The sequence below is a fragment of the Harmonia axyridis genome, chromosome 7 (genome assembly GCF_914767665.1).
Source record: "Harmonia axyridis chromosome 7, icHarAxyr1.1, whole genome shotgun sequence".
NCBI lineage: Eukaryota > Metazoa > Arthropoda > Insecta > Coleoptera > Coccinellidae > Harmonia > Harmonia axyridis.
Window position 1 is genome coordinate 36,081,114 of NC_059507.1, and position 13,083 is coordinate 36,094,196.

Sequence of the window (13,083 nt, forward strand, 5' to 3'; positions counted from 1 at the left end):
CATTCAACCAAAAGTGCGTTGTTCAGGCGTTCATCTTGAACAGTAATGCCAAACTTAAAGTTATATACCTCGAAAAAAAACACCCGTTATATACATTGATATACTCAATGGGTAGTGGTCAAATCTGGGAAAATTCCCTTCAACTCGCACAATTTCAATTCTGCTTACAATTTTCCGATTGCTTTCCAAACCGACCTTATTCCTTACTCTATTCCTTCAGAGATGCACAGATGCGCTTCCGGACCCTGAGAACTTTGGTACAGCTCGAAGCTTTCGGTCGCTAAATTGGAAAACTTTCATCATCGCCAACTTCCCGATACGAACTCAACTCGTAACGTTGAAAATATCAGAGGAAACGCAGTTACAACCTCCATAAATCAAAATTCATTGCACGAACCGGCGAAAACGATAGAATAGAGGCTTAATTGATGAAGACTCGAAACAAAGTAACAGAAAGATTAGAAGGGGGAGGGGGGGAGGGGCGGTTGCTTGGTGAAGGCAGACGAGAGGCATCTTTCGGAGGGGATTGGGTAGATGTATTACTTACAGAGGTTGTTTCCATCGGGGCGAGAACAGATGTTATGCAAAAATATGCAAAAGCACCTAAGGGACGATATCAAGCGACGTTGTAATTAATTTCAGTTCATCTTTCCTAATAAAGGAATTATGAAAGCTTCGGTGCAGGAAAACTCGTTTTATGGATGTTTTAATTTGTTTTTCATTGTGATTATTGAACGATTTACATTTAATTAATGTTTGTGCTGGAATAGAGCCTTGTGAGAGTAGAACCTTCCAAATTATTGAAAGGAAAGGGAATGCCCAATATATAAATACAGCACTCAATACAGGGTGCGGCTGTAAGCAATCTACAAATTCAAAAATTACTGAAAAGAAAAAATCAGATGAGAATAGTTTTCCAATAATAGGTATCATTTCGAATCACCTTTCCATCTGGGCAGCTGTCATCTTGAAGCTGTTATCTTTTGACGTTTGACAAGTAAAAACTAATTAGTGCAGTCAAGAAACGCAAACTTCTGAGTAGCACAAGAAGAACTGAAAATTGCTGCTGTAGTTTGTAGTGCTGAATAAAACATAGGGTTGAAGATTCATGGTCGATCTTGGGAATTAGGCATTTCACAAACTAAAGGGTGTTTTTTCAGAGCTATAGAACTTTAAATTGCAATAAAACAACGATGGATTATTCGATTGACATGAATTTTATTTATCCGCAAGATAATCCTGTGGCTTTACATTTTAAATATGATTTCTGGCATATGACCGCCACGGCTGGCTCGGATTTAGTCCAATCTGGACGTCCAATTTTCGATGACTTTTTCCAACATTTGTGGCCGTATATCGGCAATAACACGGCGAATGTTGTCTTCCAAATGGTCAAGGGTTTGTGGCTTATCCGCATAGACCAATGACTTTACATAGCCCCACAGAAAGTAGTCTAGCGGTGTTAAATCACAAGATCTTGGAGGCCAATTCACAGGTCAAAAACGTGAAATTAGGCGGTCACCAAACGTGTCTTTCAATAAATCGATTGTGGCACGAGCTGTGTGACATGTTGCGCTGTCTTGTTGGAACCACAGCTCCTGGACATCATGGTTGTTCAATTCAGGAATGAAAAAGTAAGTAATCATGGCTCTATACCGATCACCATTGACTGTAACCTTCTGGCCTTTATCGTTTTTGAAGAAGTACGGACCAATGATTCCACCAGCCCATAAAGCGCACCAAACAGTCAGTTTTTCTGGATGTAACGGTGTTTCGACATACACTTGAGGATTAGCTTCACTCCAAATGCGGCAGTTTTGTTTGTTGACGTAGCCATTCAACCAGAAGTGCGCTTCATCGCTAAACAAAATAAAATGGACGTAGTGCGCGATACGTATTCCGCACAGAACCATTATTTTCGAAATAAAATTGCACTATTTGCAAGCGTTGTTCAGGCGTGAGTCTATTCATGATGAATTGCCAAACCAAACTGAGAATAAATCACTTGATAGCTGTTGAATCGGTCGCTATCTTGAACAGTAATGCCAACTTAAAGTTATATACCTCGAAAAAAAATCACCCGTTATAACGATATTACTTAAACTGAGATTTGAATAAGTAGTACCTATATGCTCAAGAACCGACTAACAAATGTACCTATATCATTTTGGAAGAACACCATTGGATAGGTTCATAAATCTCGGGGTGAAATCATTACTTAACAGCCCTAAACATTTGTCTGACCAAACTACGTATTAAACATAAATCCTCCACAGAATGGAACCAATTACCAGATTGCTTGGTGCGTAAAGCTGAAAGCCGAAAAGCCAATTCCGATCAGTCGATAATCCAGTATGTAATTTCTGTTTACTCGTGTTGAATGTACTACTAGAGCTGGTTACCAACTATTTTCAACCTCAGGTCACAATAAGTAGCAGAAATTTTAGGTGACTAAAAGCGTTTCTATCTGAATCCAGCTCAAATAGAAGAGTCAACGATTTTAAAAGGGTTAGTTCGAATGGGAAAATGGAAAATACTCTAAATTCATAATAAATAAGATTCGTGTCCACTTACTGAATATCAACAATATTCAACCCTGGGAATCATAGCGTTGGCCTATAGAATTGCTTGAAACTGATAGGATGTAAATACCAAACAAATTTGATGGCATAGGAGATATTGCAATTTCAATGTGCCACTAATTAAATTGATGGATACCAGAACCCAATTGCAAGTTAGCAAAAAAGTAATTGCAAAACTTGTTTTCACTTGGGGTTAAGCTTCACGGTTGAAATGAATTATACTAATTTAATCATCAGTTAATCGAGTTTATGCAACTATTTCCCAAGAAACTCTCATAAATTCCAATGCGTTTATTTCACAGAGGATAATTTGCTTTCCATTCCTACCTAACGAAAGAAATATACTGCTCCACAAGAGTGAGGGATATCGTATTCAATCGTTTTGATAAGTATGTAATCTTCGAGAAAATCGCTGTAAAATCATTTAAAACTCAATAACAATATTAACTTGAATCGATCCAATAAAATCAGTATGAGACATTTCGTTAATCTGGTCGCCTTTTTTCTGAAGTTTGGTTCTTTGCATATGCTTCATGAATGATCTAATTTTGAAATGGAGTCAGTTTATCAACGGCTTCGATTTGAAACGAAATTTCTGAAAATGCCAAGACGTAAAAACAAACGCTGAGGCTAATAGGGCTATCGGAATGCTACAGGGTGGCCTAACTCAGGTTGTTGTAGCGGAAAGGCTCCAAGTCAGCCAAAGTATGATATCTCGACTTTGGAATAGGTTCAGGGAGACAGGTTCCTTGTTGGAAAGACCAAGGCTTGGTGGGCGACGAAAAACAACACCTGCTCAGGATCGTTTCATCACCGTTTCGGCGAGAAGAAACCCTACATCTACGTGTAGAATGCTACAAAATACTCTTCAAAATGCAGGTGGGCTCCAAGTTTCCATCAAAACCATCAGACGACGTTTGAGAGGGGTGAATCTAGGTTCTAGAAGTCCATTATGAGGAGTTCCATTAACACGTGACTATAAGCATCAAAGACTGGAATGAGCAAGGCAACATATCAATTGGAACGATCATTGGCGTAGTGTCCTTCTCATTGATGAATCCAGATATGGACGATTTTCAGATTCTCGAAGTATAAGGGTATGAACAATCTCACGCATACCCCGTAATCGTCGCTTTGTCCAAGAAATCCATCCATTCCGAGGGGGTTGTGTTATGGTATGGGCCGGGATATGTTTCAACGGGTGCACAGATCTACACATTTGTCCTGGGAATATGACCGCCTTACACTATAGAGAGCATGTCATTGACAATGTTGTGCCAAATTTTCACGCTGCTATTGGTGAAACTTTTCAATTTCTAGACGATAACGCTAGACCGCACCGTGCAGCCCTGGTTGAGAATGCTCGCGAGGAGCTTGGTATTCCACATTTACCAATATCTCCGCACTCACCAGATTTGAATTGCATAGAACATGCATGGGATATGCTCCAAAGAAGATTAGATAATCATCAACGTACCCCAGAATCCTTAAATGATCTTAGAGAGCTTCTGTCCCGTTTGTGAACCCAAATTCCTCAAGAAATGTTCAACAAACTCGTGTGTAGCATGCAAAGCAGATGTCAAGCTGTTATTGATGCTCGTGGAGGTCATACATTGTATTGATAGTCTTGAAATGCTTGAATTCTCTGAGAATAAAATTTCGTTATTTTACTCGATTTTTTCTTAACCACCCTGTTGAAGCTGCAGACCTACAGGCTAAAATCAATTTTATTTCCTGCAACTTGAAACCATATTAATATGAATTTTCATCACAAAAATCTCATTTGAACTATATTTTTCTGCAATTTAAGTCAATATTCCTAACTCATGTGGAGCAGTTTATTTTCAAGATAATATAGTGTTTCATACCTATTATTATATTATTATTGTTATTGTTATATTACACCAAACCTGTGAAATTAATTCAAAAAGAATTCTTTCATCATTATTTGTATTAATTTTATTTCTTTTTTTTTTCCAGAAATGGCCTTCCCGAAGACATTACCGAATTTAAGAATTACGCTTTTCTAGATGATCTCTACGATTTTGTCAGAGATGATCAGGGTGAGTAAATAGTTAAACGTTCTCTTAATCAAATTTTCAATTGGATCAACTTCTGAAATATATGTTGTTTATTATAGATCATGTGCCACCTGAAAATCCCTTAAAGACACACTGTGTTTCATAACCCACTTTCCCATTAAACAGTAGGCTATTATCTAGAATTACGACTCAAAAATTAATTAGAGATCCTCATATTTCAACAAATTATGCCAACTGAAACCATTCAAACAGTTCAATTATTTCATCTAGTCCAAACTTCATCTCTCTAGGACTAATGGAACAATCCTTATTCATCGCAATTTCGAGGGAACGGGAGACAAACTTCTCCTTTGTCTTCCTTCATCTCCAAACGTTAGCTAAACTTGGGTAGTAAATTCATAGGAATTCAATTCCAATTGTTTCCACCCAGATGACTTGATCTGTTGAATACAGATTGATGCGCTGAGGGCTGACTATTCATCTGCAAGATGCATAGGAGGATTTATTGGAAACTGGATGGTGGTGTCGTCCTTAGTGTTTGGCATAGATATTGGGATTTTGGCAGCGAGGTCTGAAGGATTTAGATGCAGAGTGATACATGAGCTGTGGAATCTTGGAGTGTAATTCGAATTGTAGGTGACTGAATAAGAGAGCGAGTTGGGAATTGATCTTCATTGGTTGAAGTGCATCTCAACACAACATGAGAATGTTTCGAATGGATGAAATATGGCGAAGATGACTACTATGTTGGAGAATTTACAAATAGCTTAATAAATCATTATTACTAATCTGGTCTTCCAAATATAAATTTTAATCAAATGAAAATAAAGGTGATAAATCTTTGAATATAATAAGGATATCCCAATAGAAAAACAAGAAACCTAAAATCGAAGCTATATTAGCTTCAATTCTTGAATCAAACATTTTAAACGATGGAAATAATTTTCCGAAATCTGCGTTATGTAGACAAAAACTCTATATTATTATATAAAGGGAAGTTGGAAACAGCATTCTATTTAATTTTCAACGTAGATCTATTCAGAATTCAATTTCAATTGTTTCCACACAGATGACTTGATCTGTTGAATACAGATTGATGCGCAGAGGACTGACTATTCATCTGCAAGATGCATAGCAGGATTTATTGGAAACTGGAGGATGGTGTCGTCCTTAGTGTTTGGCATAGATATTGGGATTTTGGCAGCGAAGTCTGAAGGATTTAGATGCAGAGTGATACATGAGCTGTGGAATCTGGGAGTGTAATTCGAATTGTAGGTGACTAAATAAGAGAGCGAGTTGGGAATTGATCTTCATTTGTTGAAGTGCATCTCTACCCAACATGTGAATGTTTCGAATGGATGAAATATGGCGAAGATGACTACTATGTTGGAGAAGATACAAATAGCTCATATATCATTATTTCTGGTCTCTCTAATACACTGCGCAAAAGAATTAACGCACATTATGGAAATCTCAATATATTCTACAACTGAAGGTGTTCTTAATGATAATTATTTTTATCAGAATTATGCATGCATATGTTATCCACTTTCAACGTTTTTCTTCAATACAAATGTTTTTTCCCAGCAGGAATAAAAAAAGATGAGATTATCAGATTTCGAATTAATTGGCTCCATTCTGAAATCAGTTGTTCTCGATCAATTCTAGTGATCAATAGTTTTTCTTTCGTTTGATTTTCTACACTCGATCGCTATGCAACGCGAAACACGCAATTTGACCCAAGAGGAATGTGCCCAAACGGTAGTTTTGCGAGAAGAAGGGTGGACATACACAAGAATTGCAGAAAGCTTTGGAGTTTCCCATACAAGTGTGTCCAGAATGTTGCAGCGATTCAGGGAGACAGGTATGAATGTTCGAAGACCAGGACAGGGTAGACCTCGGGTAACAACTGCCATTCAAGATCGTTACTTGAGAGTTTCTTCGTTGAGACAACGGTTTGCAACCGCTCGCCTCCTTCAAAATCAGCTTGAGCAAACTCATGGGGTTCAAATTAGCACTCAGACAATAAGAAATCGCCTCAGAGAATATGATTTGAGGCCTCGTGTCGCGGCAAGAGGCCTAGCTCTAACCCCAGCCCATCGAAGGGCGCGTTTGGATTTCGCGAGAGAGCATATCCATTGGGAAGAGGCTGATTGGGAAAATGAAAAAAAATGAAATGAAAAAATCTTCCAATCCCTGCCTTATGCGGGGAAGAGCATCCAAGTTATTCTGAATAGGGAGATAAAAATTAGCATCCTATTTTAACTTCAATTCAGATCTAAGGCCGCCAATGGAGTGACGAAAAAAAAATAGACCAATAAGGATGATAGGTAAATCTTATCACATGGAGCTGCTCAACTAGAAACACAAGAATCCTGATGTCTTATTTTCAATTGTTAAATGTTTATACCTAGCAAAATAATCCAACCTAATACAATGCAAGTCTTATCTAATCTTTTCCAGACGAAGATGAGAAACAGTTCTTGGACAAGCTTGGTCGAGAACTTATACGCACCTCCTGCCATGGTTGCGTGGAGAAAGCCTTCAAGTGTCTGGGAGGTGACCTGAAGGAGTTCCTGACCACTCTGGACGGCGTCCACGACGTGCTTAAGTCCCAGGACTCTCCTGGTCAGGACTGTCATGAAACGGAAGCATTCGTTTGTACCTCAGATGATGATGGTCTACGTCTGGACTTTTCGACAGACAGAACCGCCATTGCGTATCTTCTGGTGGGGAGTCTGGCAGCTATAGGTGAGCTTCTGTACGAGACTGAAACGTCAATAGACTTCTCGAGAAATCCACAGGATGAGAGAACTTTCAGGTTAGTATTAGAAGAAAGTAATAATAATAATAATAATAATAATAATCATGTTTATTCAGAAATCCACAGTATGAACAATACACAAACAATATCAAAGAACAAACATAGCTAACGTTTTGGCCTTTTAGCTCCTGCTGTTATCTTTCCTAAAGATCCAAGAAGCTGAGAAGAAGTGTTTCCCAAACAGTTATTGATTTATTGATTCACGCTAACTTTTTTACGTGAACAATTCATTCAGGAAGTACTAACCGATTTGTATTGAGAGTATAAATGATGATCCATCCAGAGTTCAAATTCTTTTTAAAATTCCCTTTATATCTACCCAAATTCATAATACCATTCAATTATATCGCTCGCTAAACATATCGTCGAATTATTTCCAAACTGTCTCTAATTTCATAAATGGACAAATTCATTTGTATTCGATTTTCCTATTCATTCGGTTCTGGAACAAATGGAAAACCGATATGTTGGTTGATTAAAACAAATATATATAGTATTGGTACACTCTGGCCTGCAAAACCCGTTGCTGGTGCAATTTTCATTAGTCAGTATGCGTTTTATCAATTTAGATCTATCGAACAATACTCTGTGATCTTTTGCCTGACGGTTTGCAGATAACCAACCCGCATCCACAATGTGAAATTGTTTATTCATGCATGTTTGAATGTTGTTTGACGTATGTTGGATTTTCAACTTGAAATAAGTCAATAATGTGACAAGAACGAAATGTAGGGAGGATCTTTTTTATAATGCTGAAGGATTTCAGATTAATCAACAGAGTTAAATAATTCCAAGCCATGATATAGTCGATTTTGGCCTACGAATCGATTGGCATCTTCAGGGGTTTCTCCGTTCAAACTGCATTACTCTTAACAATTCAAAAAAATCTGGTCTCCAGTTAAGATATTACTATCATCAAAATAACCCTCAAGTAACTACATAGTAACTAGACCTCTAAGTAATTTCCTTGCAGATTCGAAATAAAACCCATAAACACAACCCAGAAGCGTCAACTACCAAAGAAAACACCGAGTCCCATACCTTCGAAGAGCGACGAGTTGCAGGTGGACGTGGGCACCTTCTGCAAGGCGTTCCCTTGGCACTTCGTTATCGATCGCAAGCTGGAGTTCGTGCAGCTGGGTAGCGGTTTCATGCAACTCTTCGGGGGCTATTTGGCAGCCCAGGGGACGTCGGTGGCCACCTACTTCGAGTTTCATAGACCCAGGAACTTCTCGCTCTCCTTCACGGACATCATCAAAAGGGCTAATACTCCTTTCGTGTTGGCTATACGGAAGCTGCCTGCAGTCAAGTCGCTTACAGCAGTGGTGAGTCGTCTTTCTAAATATATCCTCGGCAACAAGTTCGATTTCCTGTGTCTATAATAGTAAATTACTACAAAAACATGTCTTGAGTATAAAAAGAATATATATATATATATATATATATATATATATATATATATATATATATATATATATATATATATATATATATATATATATTATTTAATATGGAGCAAATTGAAATCTACTAGTAAACTTTTTAGATAGTTCAATGACAAAACATTTGGAGTATTATGGTAACTCAATGAATGGCCAGACAGCCAATTCACCTCCTACAGGGTTGAAGTGAGGGTTAATAGAAAGAGAGTCTTTCGAGAGATGAAATTAGAGGGCTCCGCAGACAGCTTAACACGTAGAGTGCCAATGTACATTACTGACTAACCTAAAAAGCACATTTCTAGGTAAGCTAGTTCTAAATCCTCACGAAGTAACAGCCAAGGTTGCCATATATTCGGCAACATACTAGACAACCTGCAAAAAATTTTCAGCGGAGTAAAGAACGAAAGATCAAATGATCAAACTGGTTGCAGTTCTGGAAGGCTGCTTTCTATCCTTCTGATTCCTAATCTACCTTGAACACCTTTCTGAACATAAACTCCAATCAGGAGAAATGGCATTTTTGAAAGATACAGCAAACTAAGTAGCCATTCAAGAAATATTTCAACAAATCAGTCAAATTCTTCAACTTGTTGATTACTTTGGCATTTTTATTCAGAAACAATTAATTATATAATATTAGTTATGTCATCTTTATATCCCAAACTTTTTTGGCTAAGCGGTCTAGAGGGCCGAAACATCTTGTATTATCTCTAAATCATTTATATTTATACCTGATCTCACCTATATCGGATTTCAATTAGGATTTTTCCTTTCCAATTGTAATAAAAAAAGCATAAAATTTCATTTAGAAAAGCAAACTGAGTTTCAGAAGAAGGAAATCGTAATTCAGAATAGGAAATTGTTATTCAAAAACGGTTATTTGTATTTCAGAATAGCAAAGTGTGATTTAGAAACGGTAATTTGTATTTCAGATTGGCAATATGCAATTCAGAAAACGAATAATTGATTTCACAAAATATAAATTGAAGTTCAGATTGGATAATTTGAAATTCAGAAATAGGAAAATGGTATTCAAAATTAATAAAAATGAGTAGCCTCATTTATTATTAGTTTTACTGAATCTGGGTTTTAGCGGCTCTGTTAGCCTTTCGGGAACTGCGTCCATAATTAATTCAGCTATTCATACAAACCTAAGGAGACCATAGATACTGTTAAAGAATCCGACGACATCCTTAGGAGCCTTGACTGTTACTTCTTGAGTATCCAGGACTGACTTTCCTATATGGGTGGTTCATAGGCCAGTCAACCCCAAACATTTGCACACTATGTGTTCGGCTGTTTGTAATTCTTTCCACAGAGTCTGCAGATCTCCTCTGCTGACTTACCATGCGGTACAAAAGGTATTTGCACCGACACTGTCCTGTTAGAAGTCCCACCATTACCCGAAGCTCAGCTCGTGGTAGCTTCAAGAACTTCCTGATATAGGTCGGTGACAGCACCAAAAATTTCTTTGCCTCAGCAAGACCAGGGGAGTTCCTCCAGAAAGTTATTCTATTGTTCAATTCCCATTGTTAGACCGTTGCCTTATAATGGTCTTTTTCAGACCTACAAAAAGGCCCAAGATCAACAGGTATAGACTTTGATGCTCTATTCGAGAGTTCATCTTCTTTTTTGTTTCCTTCAATACCACTTGTGTTGCATATTGTGCTTGTACCACACATTCGGTACCTACTGTTCTGAATTACATATTACATACATTTCACTTGAATGGACTAGTTTTCATTTTTTTGTTGAGGATTAATTCTAAAAATTTAAGTAAAATGAAACAAAAATGTGAAATATCTCTAGAAATGAAAAAGTTATGGGACTTTGAAGTTGCGCTTGGAAGAATAATTTCATATTCTAGTGTGTGACGTCACGCCACTTATACGAGGCGACTGGTATTCGCAGAGTGCTTACGAATTCATTGGTGTACAATCACTTGTGCCGTTCGTGTCGTGTTTTGTTCGTTACACGATGGCTGAAATAAAAAAAAATCCTACAAATATTGTATTGTGCCTATGTGTGCAAGCACGACAATTAAAAACCCCAATAAATTGTTTTTTCATATACCAAATGACATGTATCAAAGGAAGAAGTGGTGCAAATTAATGAGGCGTGACTTAATTGGACCTAAAACTACTTCATATGTGTCTGAAGATCATTTTGATGTGAGTACCTATCAGTACTAGCTGTCTATTTCTGATAATAAAAATACTAAGGTGTAAGTTGGTTTGAAATAAGTTATTGAGTAAAAATAACTTTGTCCTTTCACGAAGCCTTCTTCCATTATGGTGACATAAAAACAAAACTCGAGTTAAAACTACACTGTACAACTACAAACGGCGCGAGAGCCTTGGCGCGGCTAAGTATTTGAACGTAATTTATAGTGTAGCGATCACAGGCAAGTGGCGTGACGTCACAGACGAGTCGGAGACCAAAGACGTTCCGCGCTAAAATACGTAAATTTAAATAATCTATTTCTCAGTCATTTATTGATGGACTTTCAACATGTTTTCACTGATTTATCAGTTTTGCTCTATATTTTAATTCTATCGTATCAAATATAGTATTATCAACATCACTAAACTAGTCCATTGATAACTGCTGAATTTTCATGAGATCTTTCAAAGAATGATCCACAACACAACTAATTTCCTCATTAGGTCCTCTTCACGGATCATTTCCAGCATGCTCTATACTTGAAAAATTCTTCCAGAGTGATTCTCCCTTTCCCTCCCAGCAGGTGTATTATCCTGAGCCATTAACCTCTCACGTAACAACCGTGTAGATTTCCAATGAAACAGCCCAGACAAGAATGATTAGTCTTCCGAGGGCCGTGATGAACAGCTCCGATAATGTTGACTGCTGGCGGAAATTATCAGGTAACGGACAATTTCCTGAACGTCGGGAAATGAAGTTGCACCGACCTTTTCCCCGGGGATCCTTGCCTTCGTCATGGGCTGGAAATCTCTAGGGAGAGTAGATTTTTCTTCGGTAAATTTATGCACAGCGGACTCTACTTGAGGAATGGGATTCTTGCTTCGGAGAGGTCTTTTGGGTCATTGGTATTTGGAAAACACGAAGATGTTTCTCTGTTATTTTTTGTGTAGGTGGTTATAAAAGGTTTTCCAATAGGAATGATATATTCGAAAATGGGTATAATAGCAACACTGTGATAGGAATTTAAGAAGAATTCATGGACGATATTATTCAATCAATTCAATCTAAGGACACGAAAGAGACAATATGGCGTTAGGACTATTGCAATCAGTCGTCGAATTTGCACTAAGCCAACGCTTCGTCTATATATTTAGACTTTATCAAGGCTATAAAGACAAACAAACAAAATAGGTGTAAGTTGAAGTGATAAATATAATATTGATAATAATAATCGTCGCGAGAGTTTAGCTTACGCTACTCTTACACTTTAACCCATAATAACGGGTGTTTTTTTTCGAGGTATATAACTTTAAGTTGGCATTACTGTTCAAGATGGAGACCGATTTAACAGCTGTCAAGTGATTTATTCTCAGTTTGGCTTGGCAATTGATCATAAATAGACTCAAGCCTGAGCAACGCTTGCAAATAGTGCAATTTTATTTCGAAAATAATGGTTCTGTGCGGAATACGTTTCGCGCACTACGTCCATTTCATTTTGTTTAGCGATGAAGCGCACTTCTGGTTGAATGGCAACGTCAACAAACAAAACTGCAGCATTTGGAGTGAAGCTAATCCTCAAATGTATGTCGAAACACCGTTACATTCAGAAAAACTGACTGTTTGGTTAGCTTTATGGGCTGGTGGAATCATTGTTCCGTACTTCTTCAAGAACGATGATGGCCAGAACGTTACAGTCAATGGTGATCGGTATAGAGCCATGATTTCCATTCCTGAATTGAACAACCATGATGTCCAGGAGCTGTGGTTCCAACAAGACGGCGCAACATGTCACACAGCTCGTGCCACAATCGATTTATTGAAAGACACGTTTGGTGACCGCCTAATTTCACGTTTTGGACCTGCGAATTGGTCCCCAAGATCTTGTGATTTAACACCGCTAGACTACTTTCTGTGGGGCTATGTAAAGTCATTGGTCTATGCGGATAAGCCACAAACCCTTGATCATTTGGAAGACAACATTCGCCGTGTTATTGCCGATATAAGGCTACAAATGTTGGAAAAAGTCATCG

General features: G+C 37.8%; 1 protein-coding gene across 4 annotated transcripts in view; it reads left to right on the forward strand.

Annotated features, from left to right (window-relative positions):
- Positions 1-13,083, forward strand: part of LOC123685010 (head-specific guanylate cyclase) — a 146,091-nt gene that overhangs the window by 78,646 nt on the left and 54,362 nt on the right. For all 4 annotated transcript variants that reach the window (XM_045624558.1, XM_045624560.1, XM_045624559.1 and 1 more), the window contains 3 exons: positions 4,563-4,645; positions 7,088-7,445; positions 8,422-8,773. In XM_045624558.1, the coding sequence (XP_045480514.1) occupies positions 4,563-4,645; positions 7,088-7,445; positions 8,422-8,773 (793 nt within the window). The remainder of the gene's footprint in view (positions 1-4,562; positions 4,646-7,087; positions 7,446-8,421; positions 8,774-13,083) is intronic.